Source organism: Quercus robur, chromosome 4 (assembly GCF_932294415.1).
Source record: "Quercus robur chromosome 4, dhQueRobu3.1, whole genome shotgun sequence".
Classification (NCBI taxonomy): Eukaryota; Viridiplantae; Streptophyta; class Magnoliopsida; order Fagales; family Fagaceae; genus Quercus; species Quercus robur.
In genome coordinates, this window is record NC_065537.1 from 79,254,626 (window position 1) to 79,272,670 (window position 18,045).

Here is an 18,045-nt window from a genome sequence, read left to right on the forward strand (position 1 = left end):
CAAAATTGGTTCACACATTAGTAAGATCCTATATATATATATATATATATATATATATATATATATATATAAAATAAGTCGTCTTGGTTAAGTGTTGTAAATTGTAACTATTATTTGTAGTAATGGACACGTGTAAGGATTTGATTGGGTATTATTAGATGAAATAGTCTGTTAACCACATGTAATAGCCGTTGTAGGCTCTGTTTTTTCCTGCCATGCTCTTTCTCAAATATGCAGAGTATATAAGAACAGAACAGAGAAGTTGTAATTATAACTAACTTAAGCTTAATACCCAAATCAATCTAAGAGCTTTTCCCTCTCAAATATCACATTCTCTCTCTCTCATTCAACTTCAACAAAATGTGTACCCACTGAAGAAATGCCTCACTCATTCAGATTCCATTTAAAAGGTCTGAATTGTCAGACCCACCTTTTTGACGTAATTGACACAATGATATTGGTATTGCGAAACTTCCGGGAAGGGAGTTCAAAAAGCAAAAAGACTGGGTCATAGACTTTCGTGCATTTGAGAATATGATCGATCTAAGAAAGTTTTCATTAGCTTCGCAGATGCTGAAAGGGAATAGTACAATCGGGTCCACACGGTTTTCTTTCTTTTGGTGCTAAAGGCCTCAACGGTCAGCAGCCACCTGGTGCCTCCTCATTTTCCTGTGCATGATAACGGTAACATTCCAAGAAAATTCATAAAGCTGTGCTTGATAACGGTCACCTTCTCAGAAAATTCGTAAAGGAAAACTAGGAATGGTAACTTTCTTCGCCTTTAAATATCCGGTAGTCCTCTGCTCCTTCTTCACAGAAACATTACACTCTCTAGCATATTGAAGCACTTCCACTTTCTTCTTGCTCTTTTAGCCTTCCTTCACTCTACCCTTCAGCTTTCTTCTCGCTCTTATAGCCTATCTTTCGCTCACTAGAAATTTTTTCTTTCACACCCTAGCATTGAAGCATTTGAATCCCAGCCTATTGCTCTCCTCTCGCTCTTTTAGCCTTCTTTTTTCTCTCACTACGCACTAACAAATGGATGAAGCAATCCTCTCTAGCGTTGCTGGGTCCATAATGGAAAATTTGGGCTCTGCTGCTTTTGAACAGGTTGGATCGCTCTGGAATGTTGAAGATGACCTTGAACAAATCAGGAAAACTGTTTCCACAATCAAAGCTGTACTCCAGGATGCAGCGGAGGAGCAGAACCACAATAATCAAGACACAGTCTGGCTCGAAAAGCTCAAGGAAGCAGTCTTTGATGCAGATGACTTGTTGGATGAGTCTAAGTACTACACTGAATTAGCTTTGCGCCAAAAAGAGACAAGTGGGAGTGTTACAGAAAAGGTACGCTATTTCTTCTCAGTTGTTTTAGGACGTCCTAAGATGAGTCTTAATATAAGTAAACTGAGCCAGGAACTAGATGCAATAGCCAAAGATAGGGAAAAGTTTCACTGGAAAGAACGCAGTACTGTAAAGCGTATTGTGAGTCCGAGTAGGGTTACTCGCCCATGGCTTACTCCTAATAATGGAGTTATTGGGAGAGAAGATGAGAAAAATCAAATCATAAATCGTTTATTTGAGCCTAACAATGAAAAGAATGTTTTAGTTGTTGCTATTGTGGGGATTGCAGGGTTAGGCAAGACCACACTAGCTCAGTGTGTATTCAATGATGATAAAGTTGATAAACATTTTGAGCTAAAATTATGGGCGTGTGTCTCAAATGTCTTTGAGGTGACAACATTTGCTGAAAAACTAGTAGATGGTGGTATTGATGAACAAAGGCTAAAGAAACGTTGTAAGTTTAATCCTGAAGTCCTCATGGATCAAGTCCACAACAAAATTTATCAAAAGAAATTTTTAGTTGTGTTGGATGATCTTTGGAATGAAAATTGTAAATATTGGAATGACTTTTTTAGCCTTTTAATCAGTGGGGCAAAGGGAAGTAGGATTGTAATAACTACGCGTGACAAATCAGTTGTAGATATTACACGTGCTGATGCAACACATTTTCTTGAAGGCCTCTCTAAAGACTATTCTTGGTCTTTATTTGAGAAATTTGCATTTGAAAATAGTCAAGACACCAAAAACCCAACAGTAGTAGATTATGGAAGGGAGATTGTAGGCAAATGTCAAGGAGTACCCTTAGCCATAAAGTCCATTGGAAATGTACTATACTCTAAGAAACCATACGAGTGGTCAAAGATCAGAGATAAGGTAGTAACAAATGTAATTGAACAAGGGGGTAGTACTTTTCCCATTCTAAGGTTGAGTTATGATAATCTTCCATCTCATTTGAAAGGTTGTTTTGCCTTTTGTTGTTTGTTTCCTAAAGATTTTGAGATTAATAAGATGACAGTGATTCAACTCTGGATGGCACATGGGTTTATCCAATTATCAAATGATACTCAGCAGGTAGAAGATGTTGCAGATAAATATTTCGAGTATCTACTCTGTAATTTTTTTGAGCAAGTACGGTCATATAGTGCTTTAAAATATAAGATGCATGATTTATATCATGATCTTGCAGAATTAATTGCAGGGTCGGACTGTAGACTTGACAATTTGGATGGGAAAACTCGTCATGTATCATTTTCTAGCTTTTCATTTTTTGCTAAAGTTTTAAGTTTGGTTAAAGCAAGCAACAAGCTACGTACAATTCTTTTCACACATGGTAAGTATGCATCTGATGCCATGGATGAGTCAACATTGACTACACTAATTGAGAGTTTCCCAAGGTTGCGTGCATTAGATTTACATGCATTGAATATTAAAATAATGCCAAATTCCATAGGGAAGTTAATACATTTGAGGTACTTAGATCTTTCTTTTAATCCTATTGAAACTCTTCCTGATTCTATTACTACATTGTTGAATTTGCAAACACTAAAACTTCAAGATTGTCGTAATCTTGAACAATTGCCCAGGGACATCACAAAATTGGTTAGTCTCAGGCACCTTGATGATAGGGGTTGTTTTAAGTTGAGATTGCCTCAAGGATTACGGAAACTGACTGGCCTTCAGTCATTACCGTTATTCATTGTGAGGAATAATGGTGGACTAGGCGAATTGAACGGGCTAAACAACCTCAGAGGAACACTTGAGATCCAAATTTTAGAACAATTGGAAGATGCTAACTCAGATTGTGAGGTCAAAAGTTTAAGGGAAAAGCAACATCTTGAGAAACTGAAATTAACATGGGCTCACCAAGAAGAACATGATGAGATGTTATTAGATAGCCTTCAGCCACATCCAAATCTCAAAGTTTTGGAAGTGCGGGGTTACACTGGGGTGACATTTTCAAGTTGGCTTTCTTCCATCGAAAATCATCTTGTTGAAATCAATTTAAGTAGATGTGACAGTTGCAACCACCTGCCACCATTGTCTGAACTCCCATTTCTAGAAAGCTTATGGCTTGTTGAAATGAAAGATTTGGAATGCATATCAGATCGTGATATAAGTGAGGAAGTTTCTACTTTATCCTTCTTCCCATCGTTAAAAACTCTTTGGATTTGGAGTTGCCCTAACTTAAAGGGATGGTGGAGGAGCGCATCAATGACAGATCATCAACAACATCAGCATAACCGGTCACTGCCTTCATTTCCTTGTCTTTCTTCTTTTTGGATTATTAATTGTCCTAATATGACTTCCATGCCCTTGTGTCCTTATCTCGAAAATGACCTAAGTCTAAGAAACGTTAGCTCAAAGCTTTTTCAAGAGACAATACTTCCCTCTTCCTCCTCTTCTTCGTCCTCTCATCTCTCCAAATTAAAACGTATGTGGATAGAAAATCTGCCAGATGTTGTGTCCCTGCCAGATGGGTGGGTATCAAATCTAATATCTCTCGAGATTTTATACATTTACTCTTGCAAGGAGTTAAATCTAGGAAGTGACGTGGACGGAATGGAATGGCGACATCTCAATCGCCTCTCTTTTCTGTACTTCTCCGGCCTTCCAAAACTGAATTCCTTACCTGTAGGTCTTCAACACGTTACAACCCTGGAAACGCTCTATATTGGAAATTGTGAGAATCTGAAAACATTGCCTCGGTGGATTGGGAATCTTATCTCACTTAAACGGTTTACAATTGACGACTGTCTCAATCTGAAATCACTGCCTGATGAGATGCGCGATCTCTCGTCTTTACAAACACTGGAGATTTGGCGTTGTCCCGAGTTACAGAGAAGATGCGAAAAGGAAACCGGTCAGGATTGGGACAAGATCGCACATATCACTACCGGTACGCATTCTATATACCCTTTTTTTTTGTTTTGAATTTTTGTTTGCTAGCTGAGAAAACAGTTGAAAATGAAAGAAAGTGAACTTTTTAAAAATTTATTCTCTATCATTTATTGATTTCAATACAATTTTTTTTTTTTTTAAAAAGAATTTTTTCTTTCGGATTTCAAAAATATAGGAACCAATGTATATAATTGAATGGGGCTCACTTTAGCAAAGCTTTTGGTTTTCTAAAGTTTTCTAATAATAACAAAATTTCTGAGATGTATAGAATCTTGGTCAATTTGATTGCTTTCAAGCAACCAAACTGTTGAATTGTTTCAAAGTTCTATTATTATTATTATTATTATTATTATTTAATTCGATGCCTTGTGTTCTGTCAACAGTTTCATTTGCACGGCCTTAGGATTTTGGATGGTGGAGTACGAAAGGTACTGGGTTACACTCTCTATAATCAAAGGTTATTGAATATTTTGAATAAAACTTCATTCCATATATTTGATTCACACATTAAGAAGGACCCAAAAGGAAAAAGTAATTGCAATGAAAGATGCATATATCCCTATTTCCTTCAATAAACTTCGAATAGCTGGAAGAGGGTTATTCAAATGTGAATTCCTTTCCTCTTCTTCTTTGTTTTTCTTGTATTATGATGATTTCTCACTTGGTTTGATCCTAGATGCAGAACAAATTGGAAGCACAAAACAAAACTAGGCGTAAATATCTAAGCCTATTCAAAACCTTTTTAAAGAACATTTTGTCTCTATTATGATCTTATTTTCTACCATAGTTTAATGGTCTACAGCTTAACATCAATTTTTATCCTGTGGTTGGAAGCATACACAGTTTTAGTGGAATTTCTTTGTACATTGTGTTATGTTCCCATTGCTTGCTGTTACAAACTTGGGAAAAATATTTTTTTGGCCATTTTGTCTCACATCTTATTTCCAATTTGCTTCAAAAGTCTTTACATGAAAAATGCCTTGCCCAAGCCTCAAGTCCTTAATTTTTCCAATAAACTTTGAATAGCTGGGAGAGGGTAATTCAAATGGTAATTCATTTTCTTTTCTTCTTTGTTCTTCTTGTGTACTTATGATGATTTCTCACTTGATTTGATCCTAGATGAGGAACAAATTGGAAACACAAAACAAAACCTGGCAAAAATATCTGATCCTATTTAGAATCTTTTATAAAGAATCTTTTGTCTACCATAGTTTAATGGTTTAGACTCGAGTGCTTAAAATCAATTTTTTTTTCATGTACTATTACAAACTTGGGGAAAATAATCTTTTTGGCCATTTTGTCTCACTTGAATAACTAATTCAAGGCAATAGCATCATCATTGCAATCATTCTTGATTGGCCTTTAGCAATATGCATTTGAAAAAAAATGATCTGAACCTAAAAGGGGTAGCTTGTATGGACCTTTTATAATAACTCATCACAGATTGGTAAATTGGGATTACAATGCTGATATCTTGTGTGTTATATGCAGGGAGCATTTGGAGTGTTGTAGGGATCATCTCTTTTATGATTACTCTTTTACAAGAAGATTATGGCAGCAAGTGTTGGAAGAGTACTTGGTTAATCTGCAGCTTGTCTTTTGAAATTCCTCTCCATTTGTTCAGATGCTAAGGCCCACTTGGTGTTCTTGTTATTGTTGAAATTGACTTTAGTGTGATGTAAATTTTTTGTAATCTAAAAATTGTGTTCTTCAATGTTTTGGTAGTTTTTAGCATTTGTTTTAGAGAAAATTGTTGTAAACTCTTTATTCAATAGTGGAAATTTTTTACCGGACTAGGTCCCGTGGTTTTTCCCTTCTCATTGGAGGGTTTTCCACGTAAAAAATCGATGTCCTACTTGTGGTTTGTTGCTGGATATTCTTGTTTGTGTTGATACTTGATAGTGCTTGCCAGATTCTTTTGAAATTCCTATTGAATTTGCACAAAAAGAAAAAATAAAAGAAAAAGAAAATTCCTTTGTGTATTATGGTATCAATTGGCAATTTTTCCCAATAGAAATTATGGATTCATTCTTAAATGGGAAAAGGTTTTAAAATGCAATAGTCCATAATGATCTTATTCACAGTGAGAATGGTCATGTAGTTGATTTAAAGTGACGTGAGAGTTAGAACTGGAGCAGGTTTTAAAATGTCAATAAAGGATAGGGTGCTGTTTAGTTATTTTGGTCTGTGTCTGTTTTAGCTTAGCTTGGTAGCTTGTCTTTTTGCTGCAGGGGCTGGCTGTTCAGTCTTTTCTGTCTTTTGAACTTCATGTAATAATTTTTCTGTTAATAAAATTTCCTCATTCATCCAAAAAAGAGAAAAGAGGACAAGAAATGGAATACAAATTGCCTGAGCACTAAGTTTTTCTGCAAAAACTTAAAGATGAATTTCATGAATCTCAAAAGCTAATTATATCAAGAGGAGTTTTTTTTTTTTTTTTTTTTTTTTTTTTTTTTTTTTTTTTTAAACTAGAAAATTATTAGATAAGTTGAAATGCATTATCCCTTCAAATTCTATTGCATCACACAAATTTGGCTAAACATTCTCTGGCATTGATTTCAGAAGAAGCACTTAATGCCTAATGCTCCAACTGGTTTCCAGGTTACAAAAAGAGTTCTTGTTGGGGTCTGTTCAAACATACAGGCTGATGCGCATTGAAAAGACCTGGAAACATTAGTTTTTTAAAAATGTCATTATAGATTTAACTGGATTATGAATTGATTTACCCCAAACATTAGGATTTGCTAGCTGCTTAGTAGAAGGTTATATGTACTAAGCTGATAAAGCATTTTGTCAAACATGCAAGAATGCCTTTCAATAGCTTGATCCCTCCAGAAACAAACCACAAAATTGGATTAATATACTTCTTAACTAGTCCTAGAACCTCTTCATGAATAGTCGATGATGATTATATTTGATTGGTGTAAACCGCATAAGAACATAAGTTTAGCTTTTCAGGAAAGTATTTTGTACTTAATTTTTATGCCAAAATGATAAATTTAGAATTAATTCCACATTCTGAAAAATTACCATACTGAACAAGTTTAGAACTAGTCATAGCATTCACGGCTGTCCACTTTTGTGGTTTCTCAAAGGATACCCCATTAGTCAAGAGCCTTAGACTTCAGTGCCATTACCTATTAGATTATCAAAAAGATCTACAGCTAAAGGTCTCATTTCAAAGCCCATGTGCAGAAGTGAATGTTATCTTTTTATGTTCTTCGTGCTTTACATCAACAACAAATTTTTGTGGTATATAATGTTTTCTTAGTGATGAAAGAGCAATAGTAATTGATGTTGTTTACAACACTGCAAATGAAAATGTATTAAATAAGCTTGATGCTACTTAAGAAACAGGTCAGTTACATCTTACACAACTTACTCAAATGCCAAAAACACGCTGGCTGTCAAACAGTCCTATCATGTTTGTATCTATTGTCAAAATTTTAGTATGAAAACCAAATTCATTCTTGGTTTTTTATTTATAATGATTACATTAGTTAGTTTACATAATATACATGTTTTAAATTATAAAAGAAATATTTAAAAAAAAAAATTGCATACCAAACACTAGAAAACATTCTCAAACTCATTTTCAAGGTCGTTACCAAACACTGGAAAATGAGACAGTTTTCTAGAAAATGCTCTTTGGAAAATGAGCAATTTTCCAGAAAACATTAATGCTGAAACAAACAGAGCGTTAAATCTTTTTTCTATCTCTAAAATTTGCACGATTTTTTTTTTTTTTTGACGCTGTTTTTGTTCATAAATATTTTAAAGATTTTCTTTCAATAGTTTAGCAATAATAAAAAAATATTTTACAAAATTGATAATTGTAACATTTTCAATAATTTAGAAAATAAAAAATAAATCTTAGAATTAAAAAATCATATTTAAATGGCTGAAGATAAATATGAATGAAAATAAATAGAGACAAGGCATGATTTATTGTTTGGGACGAAGAGATGGCCACAGCAAGCAATAATGGTATCCTAAATAAATCTTACAATTAAAAAAATTATATTTAAATGGCTGAAGATAAATATGAATGAAATGATCAACAATATTATCCAAGTGAATTTAAATAATTAAAATAAATAATTGATCAAATTTAGTGTCTATTTAATTAGGTGCCACATAATTTTTGGTAGCTTCTATACTTAGCATGTTTCAAAAGACATAATTTTTTGTTGATTTTATACTAAATACTAGTTGAAGGCCCGGACGTTGCACAGTTTTATGTTAAATCTTGTAGAATATATATACTTATTATAACCAAATAAGTATCTAATTAAAAAAAAAAAAATTGCAAAGTTCTACATCTAGATTACAAACCTTTCTTAGGATGCTTGAAATCTTTTTTGACAAACCTAAATAAATAAATAAAAAATAAAATAAACAGAGTTAAAACAACCAAAGTACCATATAGAAAAAAAGTAGGTTTTTATGCTAAAATGTGCATGAATTTTTTGCGCAACCTAATACTAATACTCTTATATATAAGTCCTCAAGTGGACTCAATAGCAATTCTCCATGTATTTCTCTTTAAAAAATACCTGATGTCAATTTATATGTATTTCTTTATACTTGATTGGCACTTAGGCTATATAACCTTCAATTTCCTTCTTTTTTTCAATTTTTGCTTGCTCCCCGCTTCAGTCAACTTCGAATTGGATGCCCTCACCCTCCAAAACCTTCCCCTATTCCACTGTAAAAAGCCCCCTCTAACACCATTCCAAAGCGCTCCACTTTCCTAAAGCTCTAGAGTAAGCAATAAGAAGAGGTCCTTTGGTGCCTCGATTCTCTTGGGCTCGAATCACTAGAAGGGTAAATACCAGTCATTATGTGTTTGACAAAATATCTCACTCTTGCATCTTTTTAAATTAACTTCATGGTTTGTGCGAAATCTTGGTAAGTTTGTTTGTTTTATTATTATTATTTTTTTTTCCGCCTCTTGGCTTGAGTAGGCTTTGATGGTCTCATTTTTTCTAATGTGCATTTAGGCATACTAAGACATCAACATCATTGGCAATTTAGTACACTAAAACTTTGCATAATCCAAGCCCAATTTGCAACATTACAATATTTAGTAATCTTCCTAAATAAAAATATGTTTTTAAATATGTGTATATAACCAATCAGATACAATGTTTTTCATGACCCATTAAAAACCAAGGGATTAAAATATCAAACTGTTATGCAACACCAATAAAAATATTTTAAAATTATATTTCTTTAGATCTTGACATGGAAAATGATATATTCAATATTAAAATAATAATAATAATAATAATTTTTAAAATTCATTTTTAATAGTTTTCCTATACATCGCATGGGTTAGCGACTAGTATTCAGTATAATATAAGTTTTATACTATCTTATAAACTGCATTCAATTTTTATATCTAGTATAATACAATTAATTAAGCATGCCATCCTTGAATGCAAAGTTGCAATTTGCAAACACTCTGCTCCTCCGGAATTCATTATATGGCAATCATTTATATTAAAAAATATTAGTATATAACTCATGCAATTGCATGAATGCATTTAAAATTGAACATAATTTTTCAAATTTTAATTAAATTTTCTTTGATCTTTACCTATATATATATATATATATATATATATATATTAGCATGTAATCCATGCAAACACATAAATACATTTAAAATTAAACACAATTTTTCAAATTTTAATTTTCTTTCAAAATTTTTTCAATTCCCAATAAACTTTTTCCAAAATTGGTTCACACATTAGTAAAATCCTTAATATATATATAAAAATATATATATATTTATATATATATATAAAATAAGTCGTCTTGGTTAAGTGTTGTAAATTGTAACTATTATTTGTAGTAATGGACACGTGTAAGGATTTGATTGGGTATTATTAGATGAAATAGTCTGTTAACCACATGTAATAGCCGTTGTAGGCTCTGTTTTTTCCTGCCATGCTCTGTTTCTCAAATATGCAGAGTATATAAGAACAGAACAGAGAAGTTGTAATTATAACTAACTTAAGCTTAATACCCAAATCAATCTAAGAGCTTTTCCCTCTCAAATATCACATTCTCTCTCTCTCATTCAACTTCAACAAAATGTGTACCCACTGAAGAAATGCCTCACTCATTCAGATTCCATTTAAAAGGTCTGAATTGTCAGACCCACCTTTTTGACGTAATTGACACAATTATATTGGTATTGCGAAACTTCCGGGAAGGGAGTTCAAAAAGCAAAAAGACTGGGTCATAGACTTTCGTGCATTTGAGAATATGATCGATCTAAGAAAGTTTTCATTAGCTTCGCAGATGCTGAAAGGGAATAGTACAATCGGGTCCACACGGTTTTCTTTCTTTTGGTGCTAAAGGCCTCAACGGTCAGCAGCCACCTGGTGCCTCCTCATTTTCCTGTGCATGATAACGGTAACATTCCAAGAAAATTCATAAAGCTGTGCTTGATAACGGTCACCTTCTCAGAAAATTCGTAAAGGAAAACTAGTAATGGTAACTTTCTTCGCCTTTAAATATCCGGTAGTCCTCTGCTCCTTCTTCACAGAAACATTACACTCTCTAGCATATTGAAGCACTTCCACTTTCTTCTTGCTCTTTTAGCCTTCCTTCACTCTACCCTTCAGCTTTCTTCTCGCTCTTATAGCCTATCTTTCACTCACTAGAAAATTTTTCTTTCACACCCTAGCATTGTAGCATTTGAATCCCAGCCTATTGCTCTCCTCTCGCTCTTTTAGCCTTCTTTTTTCTCTCACTACGCACTAACAAATGGATGAAGCAATCCTCTCTAGCGTTGCTGGGTCCATAATGGAAAATTTGGGCTCTGCTGCTTTTGAACAGGTTGGATCGCTCTGGAATGTTGAAGATGACCTTGAACAAATCAGGAAAACTGTTTCCACAATCAAAGCTGTACTCCAGGATGCAGCGGAGGAGCAGAACCACAATAATCAAGACACAGTCTGGCTCGAAAAGCTCAAGGAAGCAGTCTTTGATGCAGATGACTTGTTGGATGAGTCTAAGTACTACACTGAATTAGCTTTGCGCCAAAAAGAGACAAGTGGGAGTGTTACAGAAAAGGTACGCTATTTCTTAAGTTTATTCTCAGTTGTTTTAGGACGTCCTAAGATGAGTCTTAAAATAAGTAAACTGAGCCAGGAACTAGATGCAATAGCCAAAGATAGGGAAAAGTTTCACTGGAAAGAACGCAGTACTGTAAAGCGTATTGTGAGTCCGAGTAGGGTTACTCGCCCATGGCTTACTCCTAATAATGGAGTTATTGGGAGAGAAGATGAGAAAAATCAAATCATAAATCGTTTATTTGAGCCTAACAATGAAAAGAATGTTTTAGTTGTTGCTATTGTGGGGATTGCAGGGTTAGGCAAGACCACACTAGCTCAGTGTGTATTCAATGATGATAAAGTTGATAAACATTTTGAGCTAAAATTATGGGCGTGTGTCTCAAATGTCTTTGAGGTGACAACATTTGCTGAAAAACTAGTAGATGGTGGTATTGATGAACAAAGGCTAAAGAAACGTTGTAAGTTTAATCCTGAAGTCCTCATGGATCAAGTCCACAACAAAATTTATCAAAAGAAATTTTTAGTTGTGTTGGATGATCTTTGGAATGAAAATTGTAAATATTGGAATGACTTTTTTAGCCTTTTAATCAGTGGGGCAAAGGGAAGTAGGATTGTAATTACTACGCGTGACAAATCAGTTGTAGATATTACACGTGCTGATGCAACACATTTTCTTGAAGGCCTCTCTAAAGACTATTCTTGGTCTTTATTTGAGAAATTTGCATTTGAAAATAGTCAAGACACCAAAAACCCAACAGTAGTAGATTATGGAAGGGAGATTGTAGGCAAATGTCAAGGAGTACCCTTAGCCATAAAGTCCATTGGAAATGTACTATACTCTAAGAAACCATACGAGTGGTCAAAGATCAGAGATAAGGTAGTAACAAATGTAATTGAACAAGGGGGTAGTACTTTTCCCATTCTAAGGTTGAGTTATGATAATCTTCCATCTCATTTGAAAGGTTGTTTTGCCTTTTGTTGTTTGTTTCCTAAAGATTTTGAGATTAATAAGATGACAGTGATTCAACTCTGGATGGCACATGGGTTTATCCAATTATCAAATGATACTCAGCAGGTAGAAGATGTTGCAGATAAATATTTCGAGTATCTACTCTGTAATTTTTTTGAGCAAGTACGGCCATATAGTGCTTTAAAATATAAGATGCATGATTTATATCATGATCTTGCAGAATTAATTGCAGGGTCGGACTGTAGACTTGACAATTTGGATGGGAAAACTCGTCATGTATCATTTTCTAGTGCCTTATCTTTTACTAAAACTTTAAGTTTGGTTAAAGCAAGCAACCAGCTACGTACAATTCTTTTCACACATGGTAAGTATGGATTTGGTGCCATGGATGAGTCAACATTGATTACACTAATTGAGAGTTTCCCAAGGTTGCGTGCATTAGATTTACATGCATTGAATATTAAAATAATGCCAAATTCCATAGGGAAGTTAATACATTTGAGGTACTTAGATTTTTCTTTTAATCCTATTGAAAATCTTCCTGATTCTATTACTACATTGTTGAATTTGCAAACACTAAAACTTCAAGAATGTCGTAATCTTGAACAATTGCCCAGGGACATCACAAAATTGGTTAGCCTCAGGCACCTTGATGATAGGGGTTGTTTTAAGTTGAAATTGCCTCAAAGATTACGGAAACTGACTGGTCTTCAGTCATTACCGTTATTTATTGTGAGGAATAATGGTGGACTAGGCGAATTGAATGGGCTAAACAACCTCAGAGGAACACTTGAGATCAAAATTTTAGAACAATTGGAAGATGCTAACTCAGATTGTGAGGTAAAAAATTTAAGGGAAAAACAACATCTTGAGAAACTGAGATTAAGATGGGCTCACCAAGAAGGACATGATGAGATGTTATTAGATAGCCTCTAGCCACATCCAAATTTCAAAATTTTGGAAGTGTATGATTACACTGGTGTGACATTTTCAAGTTGGCTTTCTTTCATCAAAAATCTTGTTGAAATCACTTTAAGTAGATGTGACCGTTGCAACCACCTGCCACCATTGTCTGAACTCCCATTTCTAGAAAGCTTATGGCTTTATGAAATGAAAGATTTGGAATGCATATCAGATCGTGATATAAGTGAGGAAGTTTCTACTTTATCCTTCTTCCCATCGTTAAAATCTCTTTGGATTTCGAATTGCCCTAACTTAAAGGCATGGTGGAGGAGCGCATCAATGACAGATCATCAACAACATCAGCATAACCGGTCACTGCCTTCATTTCCTTGTCTTTCTTCTTTTTGGATTCATAATTGTCCTAATATGACTTCCATGCCCTTGTTTCCTTATCTCGAAGAACAGCTAAGTCTAAGTAACGTTAGCTCAAAGCTTTTTCAAGAGACAATACTTCCCTCTTCCTCCTCTTCTTCGTCCTCTCATCTCTCCAAATTAAAAGATATGAGTATAGGAAATCTGCCAGATGTTGTGTCTCTGCCAGATGGGTTGGTATCAAATCTAATTTCTCTCGAGAGTTTATACATTTACTCTTGCAAGGAGTTAAATCTAGGAAGTGACGTGGACGGAATGGAATGGCGACATCTCAATCGCCTCATTCATCTGAGATTCTACGGCCTTCCAAAACTGAATTCCTTACCTGTAGGTCTTCAACACGTTACAACCCTGGAAACGCTCTATATTGAAAATTGTGAGAATCTGAAAACATTGCCTCGGTGGATTGGGAATCTTATCTCACTTAAACAGTTTACAATTTACAACTGTCTCAATCTGAAATCACTGCCTGATGAGATGCGCGATCTCTCGTCTTTACAAAAACTGGAGATTTACGATTGTCCTGAGTTACAGAGAAGATGCGAAAAGGAAACCGGTCAGGATTGGGACAAGATCGCACATATCACTAAGGGTACGCATTCTATATACCCTTTTTTTTTATTGAATTTTTGATTGCTAGCTGAGAAAATAGTTGAAAATGGAAGAAAGTGAACTTTTTAGAATTCTATTCTCTATCATTTATTGATTTCAATATAATTTTATGAAAAAAAAAAAAAAAGAATTTTTTCTTTTGGATTTCAAAAATATAGGAACCAATGTATATAATTGAATGGGGCTCACTTTAACAAAGCTTTTGGTTTTCTAAAGTTTTCTAATAATAACAAAATTTCTGAGATGTATAGAATCTTGGCCAATTTGATTGATTTCAAAGCAACCAAATTGTTGAATTGTTTTGAAGTTCTATTATTATTAACATTATTTAATTCCATGACTTGTGTTCTGTAAACAGTTGATATTCGATGAACCATCTGTGGAATATGGTGGCAATATGCCTCGCTTGGATACATTTAGGATTTTGGATGGTGGAGTACGAAAGGTAATTGGTTACACTCTATATAATCAAATGTTATTGAATATTTTGAATAAAATTTCATTCCATATATTTGATTCACACATTAAGAAGGACCCAAAAGGAAAAAGTAATTAAAATGAAAGATGCATATATCCCTATTTCCGTCAATAAACTTTGAATAGCTGGAAGAGGGTTATTCAAATGTGAATTCCTTTCCTCTTCTTCTTTGTTTTTCTTGTATTATTATGATTTCTCACTTGGTTTGATCCTAGATGCAGAACAAATTGGAAGCACAAAACAAAACTAGGTGTAAAATATCTAAGCCTATTCAAAACCTTTTTAAATAACATTTTGTCTCTATTATGATCTTATTTTCTACCATAGTTTAATGGTCTACAGCTTAACATCAATTTTTTTCCTGTGGTTGGAAGCATACACAGTTTTAGTGGAATTTCTTTGTACATTGTGTTATGTTCCCATTGCTTGCTGTTACAAACTTGGGAAAAATTTTGTCTCACATCTTATTTCCAATTTGCTTCAAAGTCTTTACATGAAAAATGCCTTGCCCAAGCCTCAAGTCCTTAATTTTTCCAATAAACTTTGAATAGCTGGGAGAGGGTAATTCAAATGGTAATTCATTTTCTTTTCTTCTTTGTTCTTCTTGTGCACTTATGATGATTTCTCACTTGATTTGATCCTAGATGAGGAACAAATTGGAAGCACAAAACAAAACCTGGCAAAAATATCTGATCCTATTTAGAATCTTTTATAAAGAATCTTTTGTCTACCATAGTTTAATGGTTTAGACTCGAGAGCTTAAAATCAATTTTTTTTCATGTACTATTACAAACTTGGGGAAAATAATCTTTTTGGCCATTTTGTCTCACTTGAATAACTAATTCAAGGCAATAGCATCATCATTGCAATCATTCTTGATTGGCCTTTAGCAATATGCATTTGAAAAAAAATGATCTGAACCTAAAAGGGTAGCTTGTATGGACCTTTTATAATAACTCATCACAGATTGGTAAATTGGGATTACAATGCTGATATCTTGTGTGTTATATGCAGGGAGCATTTGGAGTGTTGTAGGGATCATCTCTTTTATGATTACTCTTTTACAAGAAGATTATGGCAGCAAGTGTTGGAAGAGTACTTGGTTAATCTGCAGCTTGTCTTTTGAAATTCCTCTCCATTTGTTCAGATGCTAAGGCCCACTTGGTGTTCTTGTTATTGTTGAAATTGACTTTAGTGTGATGTAAATTTTTTGTAATCTAAAAATTGTGTTCTTCAATGTTTTGGTAGTTTTTAGCATTTGTTTTAGAGAAAATTGTTGTAAACTCTTTATTCAATAGTGGAAATTTTTTACCGGACTAGGTCCCGTGGTTTTTCCCTTCTCATTGGAGGGTTTTCCACGTAAAAAATCGGTGTTCTACTTGTGGTTTGTTGCTGGATATTCTTGTTTGTGTTGATACTTGATAGTGCTTGCCAGATTCTTTTGCAATTCCTATTGAATTTGCACAAAAAGAAAAAATAAAAGAAAAAGAAAATTCCTTTGTGTATTATGGTATCAATTGGCAATTTTTCCCAATAGAAATTATGGATTCATTCTTAAATGGGAAAAGGTTTTAAAATGCAATAGTCCATAATGATCTTATTCACAGTGAGAATGGTCATGTAGTTGATTTAAAGTGATGTGAGAGTTAGAACTGGAGCAGGTTTTAAAATGTCAATAAAGGATAGGGTGCTGTTTAGTTATTTTGGTCTGTGTCTGTTTTAGCTTAGCTTGGTAGCTTGTCTTTTTGCTGCAGGGGCTGGCTGTTCAGTCTTTCTGTCTTTTGAACTTCATGTAATAATTTTTCTGTTAATAAAATTTCCTCATTCATCCAAAAAAAAAAAAAAAAAGAGGACAAGAAATGGAATACAAATTGCCTGAGCACTAAGTTTTTCTGCAAAAACTTAAAGATGAATTTCATGAATCTCAAAAGCTAATTATATCAAGAGGAGTTTTTTTTTTTTTTTAACTAGAAAATTATTAGATAAGTTGAAATGCATTATCCCTTCAAATTCTATTGCATCACACAAATTTGGCTAAACATTCTCTGGCATTGATTTCAGAAGAAGCACTTAATGCCTAATGCTCCAACTGGTTTCCAGGTTACAAAAAGAGTTCTTGTTGGGGTTTGTTCAAACATACAGGCTGATGCGCATTGAAAAGACCTGGAAACATTAGTTTTTAAAAATGTCATTATAGATTTAACTGGATTATGAATTGATTTACCCCAAACATTAGGATTTGCTAGTTGCTTAGTAGAAGGTTATATGTACTAAGCTGATAAAGCATTTTGTCAAACATGCAAGAATGCCTTTCAATAGCTTGATCCCTCCAGAAACAAACCACAAAATTGGATTAATATACTTCTTAACTAGTCCTAGAACCTCTTCATGAATAGTCGATGATGATTATATTTGATTGGTGTAAACCGCATAAGAACATAAGTTTAGCTTTTCAGGAAAGTATTTTGTACTTAATTTTTATGCCAAAATGATAAATTTAGAATTAATTCCACATTCTGAAAAATTACCATACTGAACAAGTTTAGAACTAGTCATAGCATTCACGGCTGTCCACTTTTGTGGTTTCTCAAAGGATACCCCATTAGTCAAGAGCCTTAGACTTCAGTGCCATTACCTGTTAGATTATCAAAAAGATCTACAGCTAAAGGTCTCATTTCAAAGCCCATGTGCAGAAGTGAATGTTATCTTTTTATGTTCTTCGTGCTTTACATCCACAACAAATTTTTGTGGTATATAATGTTTTCTTAGTGATGAAAGAGCAATAGTAATTGATGTTGTTTACAACACTGCAAATGAAAATGTATTAAATAAGCTTGATGCTACTTAAGAAACAGGTCAGTTACATCTTACACAACTCACTCAAATGCCAAAAACACGCTGGCTGTCAAACAGTCCTATCATGGTCTCACAGTAGTAGTGCTTATTTTGCTGAAGCTAATCATAGTCAATGAACATATTTAAACCATGTTACAGTTCTATCTTTTTGTATGAATCATTGTGCCACATAGTTAATGGACCTGTAATATGGTAACTTCTTGTAGTAATACTATTTTCAAAGCACTAGATGGTTCAAGTTAAACACAGATGTATCATCATTAGGTAACCCCCGAAGGTGGAGGGGGAATTCATGACTTTGATGGAAACAGGATTAGAGGACAGTCAAGAGCCATTGGGTTTGCAATGAATGTTATGGCAAAATTATGGGCTTCAAGGATGGTCTAATTCAAATTAGCTTACTCAGTATCCAAGCAATAGAGATAGAGCTAGATGCCAAAGTTGTACTTGAACTTAATTCC

General features: G+C 33.9%; 2 protein-coding genes across 3 annotated transcripts in view; both read left to right on the top strand.

The window, feature by feature from the left end:
- The window catches only part of LOC126723914 (putative disease resistance protein RGA3), a 74,086-nt gene extending 67,989 nt beyond the window's left edge, over positions 1-6,097 (top strand). Inside the window, exon 3 of the mRNA XM_050427918.1 lies at positions 5,734-6,097. The gene's annotated coding sequence lies outside the window, so the exon portion shown is untranslated. The remainder of the gene's footprint in view (positions 1-5,733) is intronic.
- Positions 753-16,023, top strand: LOC126723912 (putative disease resistance protein RGA4). Of its 2 annotated transcripts, XM_050427917.1 has the most exons (5): positions 753-1,347; positions 1,634-3,775; positions 13,766-14,230; positions 14,609-14,695; positions 15,743-16,023. In XM_050427917.1, the coding sequence occupies exons 2-4, from the start codon at positions 1,822-1,824 to the stop codon at positions 14,620-14,622; spliced, it is 2,433 nt and encodes an 810-aa protein (XP_050283874.1). In that variant the 5' UTR covers positions 753-1,347; positions 1,634-1,821; the 3' UTR covers positions 14,623-14,695; positions 15,743-16,023. The 2 variants fall into 2 exon arrangements, with proteins under 2 accessions (XP_050283874.1, XP_050283873.1); XM_050427916.1 differs by lacking the exon at positions 753-1,347 and having other exon boundaries at positions 1,354-3,775.
- Positions 16,024-18,045: the final 2,022 nt, after the last annotated feature.